Here is a 24,349-nt window from a genome sequence, read left to right on the forward strand (position 1 = left end):
CGTGCCAAACTATCGATATCGAAATATCGAGCAACATCGACCACGACACTCAAATCCCACCAAAACTTTCGCGCGGCTGTCGATGGAGAAAAAGAACGCGATTGCCCCGTGGTACGTGCATCCTGTGAGGACGAACGTGATAAACCGTAATAGATGTTCGCCCATTTGTGCCGGATTTTCCGTCTTCGCCATCCGTCGCAGATCGCAAACACACATACAAGTCTCTACCTGATACCCTCCCCACATACTAGCATCATTCCCATACCACCCCACGTACACTTTATTATGACGGCTGCCGGTTGCCTGCCAGGCGAATATCGGCACCGAAAAATACAAGCAGCGTGGGGACGAGTCGAGTTTTATGGGCACTATTCTTAAATGATAACTGGGTCAGATGTTATCCCAGAGTGCATTCGAACACGCCCGAAAACACGCACGAGCAGACGAGAAGAAGCCGAAACCGAAAGCTTATCTAGTGAAGAGTATTGTCGAATAAAACGGTCTAATGCTTTTATTCAAGTTGGAGGAAATATATGTTTGGTGTTTTGGATTCGAAGAGCAATTTATTTTATTGTAAAATATTTCTATTTTTTTAAATTTTAATTAAAATTCAAGCGACCTTCTAAAATTTTCAATTTTAAAATCGAAAAATGTTAATATTTGACAGTTGCAAACGACTGCATAACTAATTTACTGCACAAAGTTGAAAATTTACCATCGTTATTGTAAATTGCCTAGACATCTGATCAAACATCGTAAAAGTTATTAACAAGTCAATAAAATTTTAAAGTAAACGACACGAACGTGACTGAGAATATTTAAAATTTGACGAAAATCATTTTAAAATGACCATAAAAGTGATCCTAACAAAATATAAAATGTTTCCTAAACTATTTCGACTTAAATCAATTCTCGGAAATCTCTATCTTTATGCACATTTTATATGAATCACGAAAGATAAGATATTAAACTATTTGCTTAAATTTTCAAAAAAACCCACACATTATCTCAATATAAATACCGAATAAAAATTTATCAAAGCAGCAATTTCAAGATTCTTCCCGATTTTCACATCTGACGCGCTGAGATAGTCGCCGTTTATGCATCCAAGTGCGTTCTGGTCTAGGCAAAGCGGCACGGATATAAAGGCCGGCTTTGTCTCTTCCTGCGCGCTCGTCGAATCTGAACGGATCTACAAACGTCGCGGCTCACAAAGCATACACTCACACACACTTACATACATACATACATGCACTCAGTGGCGGTGAGAAGCGTCTAGGATAAAGCATTTTATTTCGTGATAAACGCGCGCGCGTATGAAACAGCCCCGGCTGAGCGCGCGCATGTAAATTCTTTTAGCGGCGCGCCGCGACAGCGAATCGTCCCACGAACACGCGCGCCTGAATTCTATTTATTCTTATTATCTCTTCATACTTCATATACTTGATATTCCAGGCGCACGCAATCAGAGATAGACGCGTCAACTGTGCAAGCAACCGCGACAAAAAAGAAACCGTCAGAGCCCAGTGATGTGAATACGAAAAATAAATGTCTTGAAATAACTACACAAATCAAAAATCAATTTTTAATTTAAGCATTGAAAAGAAAATTTTAGTTTTAGAGCACGAAAAAAATTGTAAATCACGAAAATGTGTTTATTTTAATATAAAGTAGCTTAACTAATTATTGTCTTGCCTAATTCCTGTCAATTCCGCCAAAAACATTCCTAATTTCGAATTATATAACTAAAACAATGATTAAATCTTCATAACAATTTTCATCCCTTATTTTCCACCCATCAAGTTAAATTTTTACAACAAAAAGTAGCTTATTTTATTTTCCATGATCAAAACGATCCCAAAACCAAAATTTATCCCAATTATTCGAATGGTTTCCCCGTGAAAGCGTGACAAATAAACAAACTGACATTTCACATTTGCAAAATGTATTACCAAGCAAAACCGAAAATACAATTTGCGGCTTTTCAGCACACACATTAATACCTACATCAAAGGCGTAAAATTACACACAAATATTGCCACATTCCGCACATCCTCCGCCATAAAATTATGCAATAACACACACAAACGTTGCCGTTGTTGCTAATATAGTATGAGTATAATAGTATGACAAAGCACGAAGAAATTTAAAATATGCTAAAATATAAATAAATAAAAGAAATAGAAACACTCACTATAACATTTATTACAAAACGCGTTGACTATTTTGTTGAAATGTTCAAATCTTAAAATCAAAACAACTCCGCGCGATGTTCTTTTATTCTACTTATTCTGCACTATTGGCACTATTCTGCCGCAAAGTCACCGATAGAAGAATGTGTAAAGTAAACAAACAACTGATAAGACGACCGCGTCACGTACACACCACGTTTTCGGGTATGCAAAACTCAATTACTCGAACTTACGCAAAAAGTACTGATTTCAAGAAAAATCTAATTATAATTAATTAATGTACGCGATTCGCTTTACAAAATGAGCCAGGTTCGCGGTTTCAACCGTTAAAATTGCGTTTCTTTCGCGGCGATGAGCAAACCCCTATCTAATACCATGTAAAAAATACACGATGCACACAAATTTATATAAATCATTAATATTTTAAGTTAATTTGAAAAAAATTAATATATACTGCAAGTGACTCACTTGTGATGGTAATGTGCAATGATTTTCACATGGTAACGACACTTTTCTGCAGATTTTGTGAATTTTCAGCAAATTTTTAGTGGAGCTGCACGCTGCAACGACTGATTGTACTGAGTGTACGATGCGCGAGATTAAGCAGTGTTGGTCTTCCCCTGACATGCGCGCGAAGAACATCAGGTGATATGACGTAGGCATTGATAAACCCGAATGCGAAAAGGTGTAAACAACCCAAAATACAGACATTCAAGTCAATGTATTCTTTCTCACTTTCTAACGCGTCTTAAATACACGGCGCAAGTCTTTGTTACCACTTATAATTCGCTGCAAAAATAAGAATGCTGAATGAAATTGGAATTAAAAATATAACACTTAATTTAATTTTAGAAATTTATATTAACGATCAACGCGCAATTTAAAGAAAAATATAATATTGCAAGATTTGCAAATGTAATATCAGCTGAAGTGAATAACTTTGGATGAACCGGGCTCACCTGTTTGATGCATCGAATGAAAATCAAATGATTTAAGTAGTGAACAGCTGTAAAAGTTGTCAATTTTTATATCAATTTTATTAAAATCAATATTTTGCGTGCGCAAAATGCACGCTCGACTATCAAATCTATTTCAATGCCGCATCTACCGTGTGAAATCACATGGACACGGATGTACACACTCTACTACCACCAAACAATCTCCCTGCTGTAAATAAACTTGAGCTGCGCCATCACCTGATTTAATTTATTGCAAATACTGCATCCTAGTGTCATCTAGAATCCATTTAGAATGTTGACATCACAAAAACTCGTTTTTTGCATCAAACAAAACATCAACCACGAAAATACTATCGCGCACGCACGCCTCAAGTCACAACTCAACGCGTTCACTTCGCTATAGTTTACTGCAACATTTATTGTTGTTACATCGTAAAAACAAATAATTTATATCGCAATCATAACGCGGTCGGTGTGTGCGATCAACTCCAAAGAAACTACAAGTAACCTTATCTCGACTCTTGTCTTTGCTAAACCAAACTAACAACAACAACACTTAAACGCCTGTAAAAACCGGCTCATAAAACGTGCACTCCCAACTAAAACTAAAGCAGCAGGAGGAATTTGCGCACCCGAATAAAATCCCAAGGAGATATAATTTCATGTGTTGCGGGACAGCTTATGAGCAATTCGACAACATGCCAGAAAGATGGCCGGAAGTGCAATTCAAAGTCTTACACAAACCTAAAATATTGGCTTTATACGAGCAAGAGGCAGATGTGCTGCATATTAGGCGGCAGGTGGTTCAACACTTAAAAACAATTCGCGTTCACAACATAAATAAATAAATGCGAATAAACTAAATTTATTCATTTTAATAATATAGTCATCTACTGTATAAAATTACCTTTTTCAATGATGTCCTACTTGTATCTCGCACCGTTTCTTAATCTTCCTCCCAACTTGATTTTTTTGTTGTTGCTCGGCGAGGTCGAAGCGAAAACACTTCCTTTGCACGTTTGCAGATTTACAGTTTCATTTACTTTTTGCTATGCGAATTCGCTACCACATATTTCTCAACACATCCACTCAAAGATGAACAACAGCAACAACTAGCCGTAGCACGCAGGCAAGCGCACACACAAACAAAAGTACCGTAAAAGTAGGTACACTTTTATACGATTACAAGTCCGCTGTTGAAAATATTATAGGTCAAAACTTTTACGCAGCTATCTATGCGAGTGTTCTACATAAACAAACTGCACAATTCCGCACGGTGTGATATCACCCACAGAAAACAAACACCACAACTGCTTTCTTCACTCTTCCACACAACAACAACACTCAACACACGAGATTCAAACTATCGACACGCTAATCATGCACGACACTTCTTGTTCTTGTTGTTGATTAGTTTTCCGCGAATGGAATCTCATTGTTGTAATTGCGTCGCGGCGTTAACGACGATGACTACGAGTGCGTTTGCGTTTATTTATGCCGATATAATGCACACCGATTGTTGTGTTATCAATGCGATTAGATTACAAACAGGCAATGTGTGTGTGTTTATGCTTGACGCGATCTAGCACTGGCACTAGCACAACACCACGCTCCGTGTACCGCTCGACGCTACCTCCAGCACACGAGTGAATGAATCATGATGAGGTAATGGCAGAGCTATGAGCGGCCGCGGTGCGCGGCGTGCGCGTCGTGTGCGTTGTGGAGGGATTGCGCGCAGCGCGACATAAACAAACCTGCTGCTTCAGGTTCGGGAGCGCGCGGCGAACACAGTTCAAAACCGTTCTTGTTCTCGTTCTCGCGCGCAGTGAGTGTGTATGTGTGTGTGCGACGAGCGCAATCGGCCTTTTTCTACCAATTATCGCTGCAATTCGCTCATCCTTCTCCCTTCGGGGGCTTTGTGCACACAGCAGGACGCGCGCGTGGACGGAGGGTAACATCGCGCATGCTTTACGACCACGGCGGGGGGACGCGCAGCCGAGCCGAGCCGGCAAGTCCCCGATGTTAGTTAGGTTCCAGAGGTGCACGCCGCAACGAATTGAAATAGAAGGGCTGTGATGGTGTGCCGCGCTCCTGCTGCAACGCAACACACAACACAACACAAGGGGGCTGTGTGCATGTGGCTGTGCCTATTTTAGGACAGATTATGTTTTGACTGACTGCACTCGCCGGGCGCATTTAATACGCTTGCCCCTGCTGCACACCACATTCAACGCCTTAAAGTCAAATCCTCCCCGTGGATAATACTTCGGCTGTGCTTGTATTATCGCATGTTGCAAGCAAGCGCTTGAAACTTGCGACGCTTATAAATTGATAGATTTACGTGCATGACCAACTCTTGCATCATGGGTAATTACCGGAGGGCGCTTTCTAATTAGTACGATGCGTATGTAAGTAAATTATCGTGAGAAAAAGACGAGTCACGTGTTAAGAATGCGTGAAATGTGAAAAAGATGCAACCAAACACCGCGCATCCTTTCTATGATTATAATTGGGCTTAATATAGCTGGAAATTCAACCTTGAACTATAAATAAATTAATTTCCCGGATATTCCCTGCGTAATAAAAGCAATATAAAATATTTACATGCCTCAAATTACTTTGTGTAATTAAATTTTATATAAAAAATCAATATTTGTAATTTATTTAATGAAAAAGTGACTTTCACGGTAAATAAATGTAAAAATAAACAATTTACGATTAATAATACACAACAGTTTAATTTCATCAAGAGATTAATTAATTCGCGTTATTAATATCGAACAAACACTTCCACGAACAGTTGTGTTGAATGTTTATATGGTGGTAACGCAATTCGTAAAAGGAGTAATGTCAATGTCAGTTATAATAATGATAATAAACGTTACGTAAATATAAACACACAAAATACCGTAATACTGCTTCCACTTTTTCCACGTCCACAATAATAACATAAATTTATATAATACACAATAATAAAAATAATAATAAAGCAGCTGATTCAAGGTCAATTTTGCATTTTGGCCAATTTCTTGATTTATTTTATGCGATTTTATTAATATACCAGCTTTTATCGGCGACTTGGTCTAGGTAGTGTTTAATAAAAATGTAATTCGTGTTTACTCTCTTGTTCTAGACATAGTAGATGTCAATTCTATCAATAAGATTCGCAATTTTATTTTAAACAAATTAATTATATAAAGAAATGTTAACAATGCACTTCAGCGCGCCATCTCGGATTCAACTGTTTAACTATAACTATGATTGAATTCCAATGCCAACTTTTATCTTATAGAAAAGGCGGTTTTTAGGGTTTTCCCGGCAATTATTCGAATTTTTCTCGCTGCAAAAACCATCATTGGACTTAAACGAACATTAAAAAAAAAAGGTTTGGCCAAATTAGCCTAAGCGTTGTTGAGTTATGCGCTTACCAACAAATTTTGCGATTCATTTTTATATTATAGAAAACAGAATACACAATAATAAAAAATAATAATAAAGCAGCTGATCCAAGGTCAATTTTGCTGTTTGCAGTCGAATATCAAAAGATTATACTTAAGTGACCAATTTCTTGATTTATTTCATGCGATTTTATAAATATATTAGCATTCAATCGTAAATTGAGAACAAAAGCAAGAAAATTACCTTTGGCATTTATGCTATAAGCTGTAAATACGATAATAACTGCCAGTTATTTGTGTATATCCATTCAGAAGTCAAGAAACGACCATTGTACGTAAGTGATTTATAAATAATAAATGCGGCGATACAAATAGCAAGAAATCGACAATAAAATAAACAAGATATTTTATTCCGATTAGTCATTTCCTTTAAGCTAAGATTAACTTTAAAAATAAATAAATATACCGGTCTAGTCATACCGCGACATCAAGAATATTTATATTTAAACAAGATAACAATTTATTACGCAAATATATGTGCAATGTTTTTATCATATCATATTTCAGCTGTGAATTAAAATTTTATTTTCACGTCTTTTGTACTCGTAGATTGGTAAGTACGAGTAGTAACTGTTGGTTTACTTCTTGGCAGACACATAAAATTTTAACGATTGCATAAAACATGCCAACTTAAACAGACAATAACTACAATTTCGAATTAAAAAAAAACTAATACGAAACTAGTTAAACCTCCATATCAAAGTAAGATAATCATTTTATCAGAATTAAAGTAAGGTAATAACAAGTGCCACTGCACTTTATTTCTATTAACGATTGAGTGTTGAAAATATAGCAACGATACTATGTAGGAGTAATGTTACACTATAGTTGCACTATAGAGTAATGTTGGAAAGGGACATTATGACCTGAGGTACCCTCAGTACTTTGGGTTGTCAGCGGTCATCGTCAGTGTCATCTGTCTACCCGAGACGATCGGTCTACCTTTTTGCATTGTCATATTAATAACCAGTTTTCTTGCTTATTACATTTCAAGTGTATATTAACTCATCAATAAACATAATAAACTGTATCAAATATTATTCTTTCTAAAACCTTAATATTATATTGTCTAAGCTTCCAGCCTCCAATTCCAATATTGAGTAATTACACGTGTGGTAGACATGATTAAGAAATAGTGTAAACTCCGGCTATACTTTTTTACATTCTTACTGATATGAAATTCTGAGAAAACGAAAAAAGCAAAGAGATATGCACGTAAAAATATGGCGAAAAACAAAATGCAAATTTATCATGCTTACGAGTAAAATGCGAAAAAAGCGCGTACTGCGCTCAGCTTCCATTATGTTTTCGCCAGTGTTTCGACTTCCATTAAGCAATCAGGTAAATTATGATTTCGCTCGCCATACTCGCTTTAATGGTGACTTATTTATTGTCTGTTTTATCGTTATGCGCTTTTATTATGGCCGTATTAGTCGCTACACGATCTGCAGATTAATGTTGGGACCTTATTTCATTTATTTCAGCAATAAATATAGTAATTTGATATCAAAAAATTAAAAATAATAGTTTTTATCAAATAATTTAATTTAAGATTTTATTTTGAAGAGAAAGGATATATAATTGTTTATCATAATTAGTGGCAATACGTTAGTGCATCTATCCATCGTTTGATTTATATCTATGTACGTAAAATAAGGTTTTGTTAGTTACAACATTTATAACTCAAGAACAACTGAACAGATTGTGATGATCTATAGTTTATTGGATTCGTTTCCGCCACGAATAGCAGAATAACCATTAAAATATTAAAAATTATGACTCAAAGGGTGTTAACTAGGGGATGAAAATTGATATAGAGATTCAATCATAGTTACATATTTAATATTTACAATTTAAAATAATATTGAGCATTTTATCGATAGAATCGACACATACAACGTCCAAAACACAAAAACACATTTTTGCTAAAAACTACGCAATTTCCTGCATGAAAAAGTATTAAAGTAATAATACTATTTGAAACAGACGAATATGTAGCTTTCCATTTGCATAATACCATTGTACGCTGCATTCGAAAGTTCGTTTTCAGTTCCGCAACGTATATTCCAGACAACCACCCCTTAATTTACCCCTAAACCCTCATCGTCATCGCAACAGACCGACCCTAACCATCGGTCACACACCGATAGTGTTAAAAGGCTTAATATTATCACTATCCAGCCAGGGGTTAAATTTTAAATTGAACTCCCCGTCTATTACGGGAAATGAAAAGAAGTGAAAGCAAAAAAACGCAAACCGAAGATCAATAATTGCCGGTACAAAACTTACACCCCCATTGGGATTAGGGGGAAGTCCCGTAACGCCGGACGGCACCTAGCACCGGACACTCGTACTATTTAAGCTAGTTTAAATCTTTTCATTTCAAAAAACAAGTGAAAGGGGTGCGGGGAGCACACAGGTACAGGATCACTCGTCGTGGCTCGCCAGAAACGCACACGGCCACGGCGGGAGCAGCCGTTTGCTGTTTCAGGCGCAAAATCACGACGTCACCTAAATATCAATGTAAGTAATTCTAGTATATTTATGCATTTACATTTGAGTGGTATTCAAAGATACAAGTAGTACTTGATTGTTATCCGTAAAATGGTAGAATATTATTAGATTTTTTAAACAATTTTAGTAGGTACCACCAAATGAACGAAAATGTCTGTCCCTTAGCACCGGACACTAAGTTGTCCCTTAGCGCCGGACAGTAAACATATTGATATTTCTTGTGAGAGAGAGAGAGAGTGAGGAGATGGCTATGTTGCAGTCAATGCATACATTTAGTAAATGTATACATTTACTAGTCAATGCATACATTCGCTAAAATTCGTAGTTAAAGTATTTATTGTAACTGAAATGAACACATTAGCTAGTGGATGTATGCATTCACGGGCTGCTTCTAGTCAGTGTGTTATATCCGTTGATTAAATCGTTAAATTCTATCACCCCACCCCCCACCGCCCCATAAATAATACCAAACAAGGTAGCCTACCTAACCATATGACATATTTGAAATGTCCGGTGAGAGGGGTATGGCACAAATATGTGTCCGGTACTAGGTGCCACTTTTTAAAACTATACTTTTTATTACCAAAGTTTGATTGATAGTATTAATTATTTTTTAACAGAGGTTGCATTTTTGTTATTTTAATTTGATTTCTAACTTTGTTATCTACTATATGTCATAATTTAATTAACATTTCTTCAAATATTTTTTGATTTATTTATAAATAACCTTAGGTGTCCGCCACTAGGGGACTTCCCCCTACAATTTATTAAACTTCCGCATCGACTTTATGTGCGTCCCATTTAGACGCTGCGGCCGTGTTTGTTCAACCCCCGGGCGGCAGGGAAATAAATCGCAGCACAACATCATCGATGTCCCATCGATGCCGGGCGCGCGTTCGAAAATCGTTTGGGTACGGAAATAACGATGCTACCTAACAATCACCTACACATACTCATCTATGGAGTTTATATGGACGTGCCAATATAACGCGACGATAAATATCTCGACTCGAGCATCTTTCGCGCTCGTAAAAAGTAGAAAACAATCGCGAAACTCTTCGGATGGACAAGTTTATTTACACGGAATACTTTTTCGTAAAATAACGGTGATAACAAACTAACATCTAGCGAGCACGCGACGCATCCGAAACGATGCTCGAAATAAGTTTTCAATTAACCACAGCACAACTGCTACAAAGGCACGAAACAAAAGCAGCGAGGAAAACACAACGAAAAACAGACGTATAATTAATTAATTCAATTAGTATTGATTGTTAGAGTTGGTTCTTTCTGCGGGTAAGCAAATAAAACTTGTATTTATCTATTATGTAAAAGTTTCACATTTTCAATGCTAGCACTAATTTAAGTTCCGTTTATTATTATTTTTATTGCACTGACGAGTAATTCAAAGGTATTTTAAACGTGAATGGTGGAAAATATTCCATAGAATTTACTTTTGTTCGTCATGGAAATTCCCAGATTTAAATTCGTTTTCCCGTCAATTCCTGGCGTTTCCCACCTATTATAAGCGTGCGTGTCTGATATCAAATTGACGGGCGGCGGGCGCACACGTCCCAGACTTCTGACGCCGGCGGTGGAGTCGTCGCCGCCACCGCCACAATACATTCGTTTTCGCACGCGATGTATGCGCGCCTCCACCACACCTTATTCGTTTCATGAAGCGGCATATTGCGGAGGCGCCGGTCATGGACGAGTAGTAGATGCGTCGTTAAAATACACTAGTGAACAAATACGATTCACTGCGCGATGCAGTGGATATGCATGCAAGAGTGAATGAAACTAATTTTATTCTTATATATAGTGTCATCGTTCGTAATGATAACGAAGGGTTGAAAAAATCAATTGCAAACATTGTAGAAATATAAATTTTAATAATGCGTACCTTGTGATTTTGACACAAAGAGAGGCGAGATGGGATCATATAGTTGAAACTCACCTGAAATTAAGAAAAAAAAATTATTAAATAACAGTTAAATATAAATCTGTGATAAATTTTTGAAAAATTAATTTAAAATTTAATTATATTGCTTCCCGAAGTAAACTCGGCTCTAAAACAAATTGTGTTTATCACAATATTGTATAAATAGTAATATATTTTCAAAGCAGTGTTAGTTACATAATTTATAACACAAGTACGGCTGAACAAATTTTGATAATTTATGACTTGCTGGGTGTTTAATAAGAGATAAAAGTTAGTATAGAGTTTCAATCGTAGTTATAGTTGAATAATTATATCCGAGATGACGCTAAAAGCATTATTAGCATTTCCCGTTTCTTTAAAATAAAATAGCGAATCTATCTGATGAAATCAACACATACTAGGACCAAGAAAGTAAGAATTGATAAAATTTTACTAAAACTAATGTGACATTAGTTGTCGCGGGAAAAAGCTTTATTTTAAGAAAAATTACCGCATAAAATAATTCTTCCCCGCTTCGTAAAACACCACATATTTATAAACTCGAAGAAATATAATTTAACAAGCAAAGGTTACGTGATATGTAAAAACGTAATACTTAATAGCCAACAAAGAAACCACAGTTTATGTTAATCACTTGCTTTGTGTAAATTTCATGCATATTCATATTAATTTCCCATTTTCCTGACATATCAAAGCGTACGAAAAAATTTACTATGTCGACAGCATGTAATAAAGAAATTTAGATTACAACTTTCACATTTCTTTGTAATGCTTGTAATCAAAACTCATAATGTGAACAATTTATACAAATTAATATGTATTAAAGAAAAAAAATATATATATATATATATATTATATATATTTAGAAACATAAACTTCTCTTTTCCTTTTCGTCTTTACTAAATTTATATTCTTTGAATTTTTACAAGCTTGTTCGATACGAGTTTGATACTATATCGTTGTCTTTGGTACATGTGTATCTTAAGTTCAATTCGCGCCGAAACGACGCAATAACGAAAAACACTTTCGCGCAAATCGCTTTCGTTTAACACCGCGCCTCATGTGCACCAATCCAACCACCGCCGGCGCTTTCCCGACAAACAAACAACAAACACAACCAAAGCAGCAAGAGACAAACTCACGCAGGCCTCGAAATTCCAACTTATAAAACAAACAAAACCACACGCTTCCACCGCACACCAGGCGAAAGAAGAGCGAAGAAGAGGCAAAAGCGAAACCCAGCAAACAATCGCCGCCGTTGCCGCCGCCGCCACCGCCGAAGCAAACGGCATTTCAATAAAAGAAACAAACGCGTTACGAATCTATGGCGTTCATCTGGCGCGTCTCGTATATTCGACTTTCAATTCTTTGTCTCTCGCAAAGAGGAACAAGACTATAGACTACAAGGCATCAGAGTACCGAAGACGCTTTTGTTCCGCGCGCGTCGAAAACCACCTCGATTTTCATTTCCACTGCATGATGCAGACGTCTACCCGCTGCATTATATCAATGAATACTCGATGCGCACCTATTCCAGGCAAGTAAACACTAAATACGGCATTAAACCAACAACCAACAAATTTCGGCGTCGTGTCTCTCGTATATTTGCATTGTCGGGCGCGCATCATTCCCCGCCATCAATGTCATTAGATCGCACGCCAAAATGTCATTTGTCTACATACACATCCACATTGATTCTCCAATGCATGTAAAATAATTACACACGTGCGTGGAGGCTGTGTGAGTAAATTTGCATCGGGAATTAGGTTCATTTGGCCTGCGACACGCTTGTAACTTAATATGTGAAATTACGTCGAGGATGTGAGTGCCATCGAAACATCGCGAGTCGTCTAATAAATGTGCTTTCGAAAGGAGGGTGGCGCGCGGTTGATGTAATGCGATGTGCGGCACTTTAGTGCTAATTATAATTGACTAGGATTAGAGTTGGAAGTTTTGGGTGTGGATGTGGATGTGGAAATACCGAGAGTTAATTTGATTAAGTAAAACATTTTCAACGGTGAATAAAACTAGTCTAATGTAAAATAACGTTGAAAATTCGTGCAAATCAAGCAATAATCAGAGTTAGTTCACAACCTGCTGGAACAGATGCTGTGTGGGGGTGTACCCACCGAAAATAAATCTTCACGCGCCATTAGCCCAACTTTGGGCGCATTCGACACCTCGCCGCGCGGCTCAACAAACGGCAAACTGAAGCGAAGGTGCTGGTGTCGGCGCAAAAGCACTAAAACCATCAACAAATGGCTTAATACTACTCATTTCGGTCCGGTTCCTCCAGACGCTGATGTAACTGGAGTAGACCAGTAGTGTGCTCTTGTGCTTTTGCTGCTCGCCCGACATCCGACACCGCAATTTGTTCCAAGCGTCTGTTTTTGCACACTATGTGCCTCCGTTCGCTTCCTTCGTTTTGTCGCTGCAGCTGACAAAGATCTTCAGCAACAGTGAGCTACTTACTTACACTCGACACCGCAGGGCCGGAGCGAAATGTGCGAGACGAAAGCCGTTAAAAGAAATAAAAACCAATTTAGCAGACTAAACAAATCCCTTTTCCGAAATAAGATAAATATGTGCTCATTGTGTGCAAGTCTCGGGCCGCTTGTCGAGTTTGTACTTCAACGGTGGCGCACAAAGAATTGAACCGACAGTAAAGTGTATGCAAATGTTGAAAGCGAGAGGAGTGCCTGCCTTTCAATGGCAACACAATTATTTCCGGAATTGTGTAGACAAAGATGTGTAAAATTCAATTAAAACGAGGCATTCACTAAACTCAACATGTGACAAATTATTTTAACTTATTTCCATTTTTGGTTTAAAATTTGGTCATGTTTTACTATATTGGCATTTTTAAACAATATAAACGAATTAAGTGAAAATAAAAGCTAAAAAAATATTTTAACTAACGAAAAAATATATAAAGAATATGAATAAAATAAGCCCTACAAAGATCTAAACTCCATTCAATTCAATCTTTCAGCTATGCAAATGTGGAAAAATCACGAAAACAAATCTCTTCAATCTGTAAACAACCAGCTAAGCTTCTCGTCTGTACGTTTTAAGTAAAAAGATAGCGACGTGAGAATACACAATGCGGTAAATAAAAAAATAAAAACATCAAAATATGCAAATCGAAAAATTGATTTCCACAAAACGAGAGAGTAGAGCCGTGAGAAGACGCCGCCGACGGCGATGAATTTATGTTTTCCACTTTGTATGAAGCATGCACATCAGACACTTTCAAGCTTTCACACTTTTCCATTATCCGATTTTGTCGCTGCAATATGAATTTATGAATTTTATAAATTTGCTTCGCGTCAACGCGAAAAATAATCCCAAAAAACTATGAACGTGTGGGATCGGTGAGTGGGTGCAAATGTTATAATTGATGAGTGAGTTAAAGACACGATGTTTAATTATCACGAACAATGTTTATTAAGAAGTATGAAGAGAAGTGAAGTTAGTAGAACTGTAGAGTTTGAAGTGTGTGGAATAACTGTAGAAGTGTCGCTTGTGAAATGTGTAGAATAACTGACCTTCCTAAACCCTTGTCACTCACCAGCAACCCTTCAGGTTGATGGGTGGTGACAAGAAATTTGGAAGTAGGAAGAAAGCGATAGATTTGATTGGTAGAAGAAAGTGTGTGACATTGAAGAGAGGGAAAGTTGACCATCGGATTTTGGGAATCCGAGCCGGACCATCTGCTACTGACCGCACGCTAGATACAGCGTGCCAAACCGTCCGACTCGGGGATTAGGTTTTTCAAGGGTAATAAAAGTAATTAGGAATTTTGGGAATTTTATACGAAGAATTATGGCATGCAATATAGATGAAGAAAGTTATAGAGTGCATGCAATATAGATGAAGAAAATTAGAATAGATAGATAGAATAGAATTAGAATAAGCGTTGGGTAATGATCCCCACAGTACCCCCCTACCAGTGATAAAGTTACCGGAAACCGGCCTGAAAAAAATTGGGTGGAACATTGTTTCTGGTTGATCTTCGCACAGGGGCGGCGAAAGAAACCTTCTTCGGTTGCTTCTTGGGCGGAAGTGGACCTTGCTGTTGCATCTGGGCAGGCATCCCATCGGGGGGATGCGGAGACTCGATGGCGGCAGGCGGCATGTTGGTAGATGTAGTGGAATCCTGGGGAACGGAGGGAGTACCAGCTGCAGAGGTTTGAACGTTGGGCGTGCTAGCAGCAGAGGCACTACAGGTGGGCGTGCCCCCGGCAGTGGCGCTTGGAAGTTGCTGCGATTCTGCAGGTTGCGGCACGACGAATGAATGATAATCGGGCTCTTGTGGTATAGCATGTGCCGCCTCTTGTGTGGTGAAAGCAGGTTTCACTCGGTCTATGGAGACGGTGACATCCTTTCCCTTGATCCTCAGAACAAATAGTTTGTCAGTGCGTCTGACGACAAAGAAGGGACCATCATAGGGTGGCTGTAGGCCCTTGCGAACTGCATCATGTCGCACGAAGGCATATGTGCAATCCTGTAGGTTCTCATGTACGAACGTGCGTTTCGTACCATGACGTACCACTGTTGGCTGGATCCTGCGCATTTGTGATCGCAGATCCTGCAAGAATTCGGAGCCGGCGTCGTGAATCGTTGGTGTGTCGCCGAGGAATTCGCCAGGAAGACGAAGAGGTTGGCCGTATAGCATTTCCGCAGCTGTTGCTTGTAAGTCCTCCTTGATGGCTGTTCGCATACCTAAGAGAACGGTGGGCAATGCCTTTGTCCAAGTGTCTTCTTGCTGGCACATGAGGGCTGCTTTCAGCTGACGGTGCATGCGCTCTACCATTCCATTGGCTTGGGGGTGGTAAGCAGTTGTTCGCAGGTGGATCGATCCAAGCAAGGAGTTCAATGCCTTGAATAGATGCGACTCAAACTGCCGTCCTTGGTCGGATGTTATGCGGAGAGGTGTTCCGAAACGACAAATCCAATGCTCGTACAATGCGCGGGCGACAGTTGGTGCTTCTTGGTCCCGGAGTGGAATCGCTTCCGGCCAGCGCGAGAATCGGTCGATGATGGTCAGACAATATCGAAAACCATTCGAGTACGGCAGAATTACAATGTCGATATGTAGGTGTTCGAACCTGCCTGCTGGGACCTTGAATTCGCTGACTGGTGCGGACACATGTCTGGAGACCTTGGATTGCTGACATCTTAGACACTCTCGTGCCCACTGGCGACAATCGGCTTTGACGCTTAGCCAAACGAATCGTGCTGTTACCGCTTTTGTAGTAGCCTTAACGCCAGGATGCGACAAGTTGTGGATGGTGTCGAATGCCATGCGTCGGAATGATGGTGTCAGGTACGGACGGGCTGTTCTGTTGGATACGTCACATACCAGGGATGTTGTTGTTCCGGGAATACCAATTAGTTTTAATTGGAGTCCAGTGTCGTTGGACGACTCCAATTGTTGTAGCTCGATGTCCGTGCGCTGAGCCTCGGCGAGGCTCTCGTAGTTTATTGTTTCCGTTATCGTTGGGTAATGATCCCCACAAACGGTTTCCGAACCAAGTGAAATCTGAATTGTGCCGATACGAAAATCAAATATGTTTATTTGTAGCATTTGCCTACAAAGTGTTGCATTTATAAAATATTCTCAAATCGAGTATTATCTATAGCTCCACCTTCGTGTCAGATTTCCGGAGACATTTTGTACGTATTTTAATATAATATTAAATTGAATGGCAGTAGATTCCGCACTGACTGCTTCCCATCCATGCACCCGTTCGTATTGTATCGACGAAGAGAAAAAAAAATCTATTTACATTAAAATACGTCGCCAGTTTCGTCCGCCCATCCACTTTCCGCCTGCCTGCTTGAGACTTGGAGCAGCTGGGCCTTTCGATGCCAATATAAGATGTGGAGATTCATTGGCGGATGCGAGATAGGCGCTCACATGGCAGGCAAATGCAAAGGGAAACGCCGACGCTGCGCTAGCAGGAAAAGGCAATGCATACGCAAGCGGGCGTGGAGGAAAACGGAGCAACGAGATGAAATGAAATTTCCATTTTCACAGACCCAGACTCTGTTCTCCTTAGCTTCTCAAATCGGGAACAAGTGAGCACTAACTTTCAACAATTATTCAGATTCAGAAAATCATCATAGAAAACAAAGTCGTGTTAGTTACAACGTTTATAACTCAAAAATGGCTGCGTAGATTTTGAAGATCTATGATTTTTTGGATTCGTCTTAGCCTCGAATAGGAGAATATTTATTAAAATACCAGAAATTATTATCTACAGGGTGTTAAATATGAGATGAAAGTTGATATAGTATCATTTACATTTTTCATGTTTTTTAGAACAAAATTAATTAAATTTTTACTTCTTTTGAAGTAAAACTTCTTATAAAATATTCAAATATTTATTTGCCTTGCTTTTGAATTAAAATTCATTGTGATTTGAAGTCATGTTAGAACGAATCGTACGCATTAACACACATCGCCACACACGAGAACGAAAGATGATAAAAATGTAACTGTATCGATGTGATGCGTAACTTCATACACGTACAACGCAGCGTAATGCGCGTGTAATGTGCCAGTTACCATCATGCTCGTGTGTGCATCAGTGATTTAGGTGTCATTGACATAATGAACGGACGCCGCGAATCTGCCACAAAATACTCGCACGAGTCCATACTGCAGCCGACATAATAAACACTTTCGAGCTGAGATTTTCAGACAAAATTTTTGACGATCCGTACGATTTTGGTCCGCGTCCAAAAATTCAGAGTATTTAAGGAATAATGCACTGGTTGAATTTGAGTTTGCATGAACCTGTTACTTTGTAGATTGTTTCATGTTTTTGAAACTTAGATATATGAATAGAAACAAAACGTTGTTAAGTAATTTTAATTAATTAATATTTGGTCAAATTACACTTAGCTATAGTGGCGACCAGAGCTTTAACACAAATTGAATAGAATGAAAGCAAATGCGAATGGAGTGCTGCAGGATGTGATACAAGGATTAATTAAGAAATGCAGCTTACGCTTCGCCACCTAACGAATGCGCCCCAGGGGAGCACCTAACGCGTGTAGGACATTAGTATCCCGTATTAGTTTTACTCGATTAGTAGTTATTTTGATGAAATCAGCACTTTTCGGCTGGACACTGGCCACAATGCGATGCTACGTCTAGTGCAGGCGTTGGCGTAATTGAATTAGTGCGTGTGGTTGTTTTTTGTTGCTAGATTTATGTTTTTATTTCAGTTGTGAGCAAATATGCAATTTGGAAGAACAAAGCACTAATTTCAAGCTGCAATTCAGGATAAAGCTGGACAATCAGGGATTCTCAAACAAAAAATATTGATTTAATGAAAAATGTGATTAAAAGTGCTTAAAATGGAAATTTCGTGTTAATTTTTTTCGACGTTTTTTGATAGTGAATATCTTCTAAACCGATAACGCTAGATTCCAACGAAATACTGATTAGGAAGAATTGCAAAATTCTCTATCAGATAAAAATATAAAATAGTTATATTTCCAACACTAAAAGGTCGAAAATCGCCACTACAAGTATTAAATAGTGACATTTTACTATTTTTGCCCATTTTATTCAATCGCGAATATCTCGTGAACTAAAAGAGATAATTAAGATCTGATCGCAGCGTATTAATCTACGGACTATTCTCTATAAGATAGAATAGTTAAAACGGAAGTCTGAGATATGAAATTTTAATTTTTAAGAAAAAATGGACAAAGGGAGGTCCTTGATAATTTTTATCGACGATTCTTGATAGTGAATATCGTGCAATATAAGCAACTTTTCCCCAAAATTCAGTAAATTCTGTCTATTTGCGGGCTTCTAGCCCTCTTTTGTAACCAAAATACACACTGTACACAATTTGAGAAGTACTGGTTTGCATTATATTATCGAAAAAACACCAGAATGACTATGCTCTCCTGCACCGACCTTTTATATACACATGTGGAGGTACAGTGCGCGTGGGCAGGCAGAGATACTGCGCCAGACGTGTAAGTTGATTGGATACGGAGGGGCGATTACGGCGATGATAATTAAATCGAATTGTAGTTTTCAATTTCCGCGTTGCGCGCAGGTGCGTGCGTCATTGCATTAACAGCGAGTGCTAATAGTCTAGTGGTCTCGCTGATAAACACTCGTTTAAAGTGGCCGAAAATAAAGGTGATTCAATTTCAAGCAAAAAACGAACATTAGTTATTTATCTGGGAAGGTTCTATCTATGTAATAAAAATTATATTTTAATGACTCTATTGTATATGAAGTAAAATCTTAAAATTTTCAACTCATTGTTTGATATTTATCATTAAACTAAAATTGTAAAATTTAATTGTAAAAAATGCTTAGATAAAAATTGTTTATAACGATTTTTTTTTGCGTATACCTCACATTTTTTTCTTTTTAAAATTTATTTCCCGTTTTCGCATACCGATATGGTTCCTAAACACGTAAACTAAAACGTAAGCAGCGTGCCCCGCGCACGTATCCGAAAATTGCATTTCTTCCTCATGTCTGCCTCCATCGCTTTCAATCATTTTCCCCGCGAACTTGTTCCTTTCGCTCTTTAATGCGTTTAAAGACGCGCATCCGGTGTTGTTGTTCGCGCGCTCGTCTTCACGATATGTATTTATTACCGATCGCAAAAGCAGGAAAACGCGCAGCGGAAAAAAATTGCATTTTTCCGTGTTTCGCTTCTTTTCTTTCTGCACGGCATCAGCGTTTTGTACTTTTCACATAAACACGATGCCTATCTAGTTATAAAGCATTATTTCCAACTACTACCCATCTGCCGTTGCTGCCATTTTTTGCATGATACATTTAATGCACGCAAAATGTTTTTATATTCCACGTAAGCAATAGCAATACACAACACAAGCAAAACTGGAGAAAAGCGCATCGCATCACTTTCGCAAAAAAAACCGAGGGGAAATATCGAGAGGAGGCCTTTTTGCCATCATTCGTGCAAACTTTTCAATATTGCGTTACGCTTAGAACCGACCCACCGATCCGACATTTCGTGGTCCACGGAAGCGTGTTGTACCTGCATCTTATTCACCGCGGAACGCAATATCGGAGTTTTCCAAAGAAAATATATATTACGCAGAGAGGACTTTTATTGGTTTTTCCTGTCTTCCACTTTGGTAATTTCGCTCACCGGCACTGCTTCCGCGTGCATCCCATGCATTCAACCGAAGGTATTTGCACACCCGCCACACTGTGACACACACCACACAACCTTCTGCACCTTTTTTACGCTCCTCGACCACCTCGGGGGCATATTCTTTTCCCTCAGCGCTTGTTAACTTCCCTCAAATAGCCGCCGGGCGCATTCTTACGCTGTCATTGCTAACGTCAAACTGAAATGCACCTTGAAGACATAATTTACCTCCTGATTTACACGCGCACAATTTCAAGTAGAGTAAACACGACACGTCGCCACTTAAACGCCACGACTTAAACGACTCTCACATGCCCGCGAAATGAGCGTTACTCTCCATGCACGACGCTGATATGATTACCGCGGGCACGAGCGTAAATTAACTCTTCCGAAGAGAAGTGTGTGCTCCACTTCTCGGAAGAGACCAAAGCACGACGAGGCACGAAGAGATGTTGTATTAAGCAGCTTCAAGTTGTTGAAGATGCTCTCGCCCGGCGAAAACTTTGCGCCGTCGACAACTTTGATTAATTTCGAAATTATACGCGACGCTGCACTTTGCGCACGCGGACATTTCATGCACGCTGCGACTAAACGCGCGTATGATAGTAGAAATAATTTTATAATTAAAACTTACGCGCGAGTAACACACACTACTTGTAAACAAATTACGGAGCAAGATATTGTGCGCATGCGCAGCTGAAGCAGGCGCTTTTGTTGTTGAGCAAACTCAGGTGCAGTTTAATCTCTTCTGAATCGATTGTAGTTACCTGGTAGACGACAGTACACAATGCACACTGGTGTAATTTCATTATGTTGACCACAAACGCTACTATAGCAGGAGCGGCTAATTTACAAACGGTCTATTGCTAAAGTGACATTATACAGGGTCCTCAAAAACATCTAAACACTAAATAAAACGATTACTTAGTTAATTAAACATCGATTTCTAAATAAAAACATTTTATGCTGGTATTAATGCAACTGTTGTAATACAGTTTGATGCCTTTGTATGTACAGCTGCAAATTGAACCGATACTCAATGAAGGACTGTCCTACGAATTGATTAATTAGCACAAATTACAATTGATACATCGTGTCGACTCAGCGATTTCACGCAAATTGTAAAATGCATTTGTCATCATTCGTGCATGATGCAATCGCACAAAAATGCACAAAATAACAACAAGACCAATTTGTGCAGTTTAATCAACTGTCTTCGGCTCATCGCCAATTTCGCCATAAATCACGGAAACATGAAACCATGCAGCAGAACATGGTTGGCAATTTGTCCAATTGTTGCAAGACGCGAGTGGCGCGTAAAGACCAAACAAGCAAGTAACAATAAATCAGATGCAATTGTCAAACCGGATATAATCGAATGCAATGCAATGCAATGCAGAGTATTTCTATATATTCGCTGCGTCGTTTTGCAGTCGCATGCTTTTTACTGCATCCGCTCTTGTGTGTCAAGTGTCGATTGTAGTGCGCGTTGTGCACTATTGTCACACATAACGATGAATGCGCGCACATGCACAGCAATGGGACATGCGACATGTCGTGGGAAAAATTCAATAAGCCAAAATAAGAAAATTCATGTACGGGAAAATTGCCGCGCTGACATTTTCGCATCGCGCGCGGCGCAGATTGAAACGAGCAAACGAGCGCTGCTCGTGCGGAATTGTGCCCGGAGCAGCGACTGAAAATTTCCACGAAGAAATTACATTCATATTACCTACATAAACCACTACACTCGCCTACATTGTGGAAAATATCATTCTTTATCAACAACTACATTCATTAGTTTTAAATTTTATATTTTACCTCGTAAAAATCTTCGTTTAATTAAATCCCACATTACACCCTTGCGATAAAACTCAATCATGCACCAGGAGCAGAGAAAATCCGTGGCTGTTATTATCGAGCACGTTTATAATATTTGCGCGGTGGAAATATTTGTGCAGAAGCTCGCGTTGCACAAACCGAGCACACACAAAACGCCATCGATAACCAAAAACCAGCATCATACGAGCGCAAATTTTATTTAATTTCATAGTTTGTTAGCTCGCGCACTGCTCCTGCGGCGAAAGCAAATTTGCGCTATAAATACGTTTGTTTTGAAAACAACCACACCTGTTTATCCGCACAATATGCAAGCGGCGACACGCACCAACATTCGCACAAGAGCTGCACCATTACGCACACAATCACGCTCAATTAATAACGCCAGTCACACCAGAGTTGATTGACCGATACGCGGCGATTTGTCGCGCACACTTTTCAAACACTAATAATCATATAACCCGACTATAATTGTGTGTAATTACTGTTTTTATTCTATTTACGCTTTACCTGAATAATAGACTCGCTTTTCAATTGCATCTCGTTTGTTTCAATTTGTTTGATTGCATTTATTTAACGCATGTGTAATGTTTATGTTTAATTGACCTAATTTGTTGAATTAAGAGAGTTGTAGCCCGACCGCGTGTGTTTTTGTATAAATATTGATTGTTATTTTATTAGTGGAATGCGTGTCGTAACTGACTACTGTTCAAGTCGAAAATGAGCAAACAATGTGTGAAAGACTGGAAAAACCTCTCAACAGGCTAATCGTAAATTTCCCCTGCAATGCGCAGTGCATCGCATGCCACCCGGGGTGATATATTTTGTTTAAACAGTAATTTTTATCATGAAAATAGTGCAGCAGAGAAGCAACAGAGGATGAAACGAATAAAACGCCGAGACTGCAACGGTGATAAATCCTTGCCGGGACGTTACCAGCTCCAATCCTTATTTTATGACCAAAGAAATCGTCGCCGGCGACAGGATGGTGTTTAAAATGTGTCGAAAACTTCAAAGCACAACCTTTCAAGATTTATTTCGTAGAATTTAATTATTAAATGTTGAAAATATAAATATTTTCCCATTTCACAACTATTATCCTCGCAAATACCGGTTGATATGCGGCACACGTTTCTCACATAAACGCCCGTCGTAAAAAAAATTAATAAATTTGTTCCTAAACGACGGAAAAATGTTTTCTTTATCCTTTGCGAAATCAAATTTTACGAGTAATAAATAATAAAAAAAGAGCTCAGGCAAATAAAAATAAAACCGCATGGATGGAATAAAAGCCAAAGACAAAGCGACTGCAGCACACAGGCACGGTTTTTGGGCGCAAAAATAAATTAGATGCGGGAAGAGAGCACGTTAACGGCGAAAAGAATTGCGCACCGGAAAAATGATAGAAAATGGGGAAAAGAAAATTCAATATCCCACTGCGGATATTAAATCGAGGTCGCGCATTTTGAATGTAGATACGTGTTATATCTTCTCTGTGAAGTCGCAATGATAACAAAAGTATCATGCAAAGTAAATTGTGCTATAAGTTCACAATTGTTGAATAAAAAAATCAAAAAAAAAAATAAAAATAAAACAGCGGTGTTTTTTTTAGATTTAATTGAATACAAGTGTAATTAGTTTTTAAAATAAAAACTTAAAACAGTTTGTATATAAATAAAACATGAACGTCGTTGGTGTTGGCGGATTTTGCGGCACTTTGCTATTTTTGTCGCCGTCGCAGCGTGGACTGAAAGGCGAATTTTCATGGTGCGTCACTCGGCATAAAATCGTTAATCGAGAAGAAATTATTTCGAAAATTTCGTTTTCCCAGTATGACCGCTCTCGAAATGACAAATTAACTACACGAAAAACCATTCCGACGCAATTTTCGCAGCTTTTAGTCGGTCGCAAGTTAAAAAAAAAGGGTGTCAAACACATTTGCCTCGGCAATATAAAATCAATTAAGTCGTTTTAATATCAATCCACATTAAAAGTTTGCAATTTGTGTTTACGAGCGAAAGTATGCAATTAAATCGTCAAAATACTAAACTTTAGAAAATCACAAATAACAAACATTAAAAAAAATTAAACGTAACTAGTTTTTCGCTAGGAAATGATGCAAAAAACACATTAATTGTAGATAATCGCCGGCGTGCTACAGTTATGCAATTCGCGTATTTTCAGACTAATGGCCCCCGCCAATCAACTCTCCGGATAAACGGAGTCAATTACAATTTTACTCTCTGTACACACGGCATTTGCGCATCCGACTGTACGC

The 24,349-nt window shown here is 38.6% G+C and overlaps 1 protein-coding gene across 3 annotated transcripts in view; it reads right to left on the reverse strand.

Annotated features, from left to right (window-relative positions):
- Eip63E (cyclin dependent kinase Eip63E) overlaps nucleotides 1-24,349 on the reverse strand; it is a 91,431-nt gene that overhangs the window by 63,682 nt on the left and 3,400 nt on the right. Inside the window, exon 2 of one of the 3 annotated variants that reach the window (XM_065304306.1) lies at nucleotides 11,027-11,080. The exons of 1 other annotated variant lie outside the window; for it this stretch is intronic. In XM_065304306.1, coding sequence (XP_065160378.1) covers nucleotides 11,027-11,080 — 54 coding nt within the window. Of the gene's footprint in view, nucleotides 1-4,058; nucleotides 4,803-11,026; nucleotides 11,081-24,349 lie in introns of those variants that run through there. One more of the 3 variants, XM_065304308.1, reaches the window with a different exon arrangement.

Source organism: Atheta coriaria, unplaced genomic scaffold, assembly GCF_025399875.1.
Source record: "Atheta coriaria isolate IRGN ID8LTWV9N9 unplaced genomic scaffold, Caltech_Dcor_3.1 hic_scaffold_6_pilon, whole genome shotgun sequence".
NCBI lineage: Eukaryota > Metazoa > Arthropoda > Insecta > Coleoptera > Staphylinidae > Dalotia > Dalotia coriaria.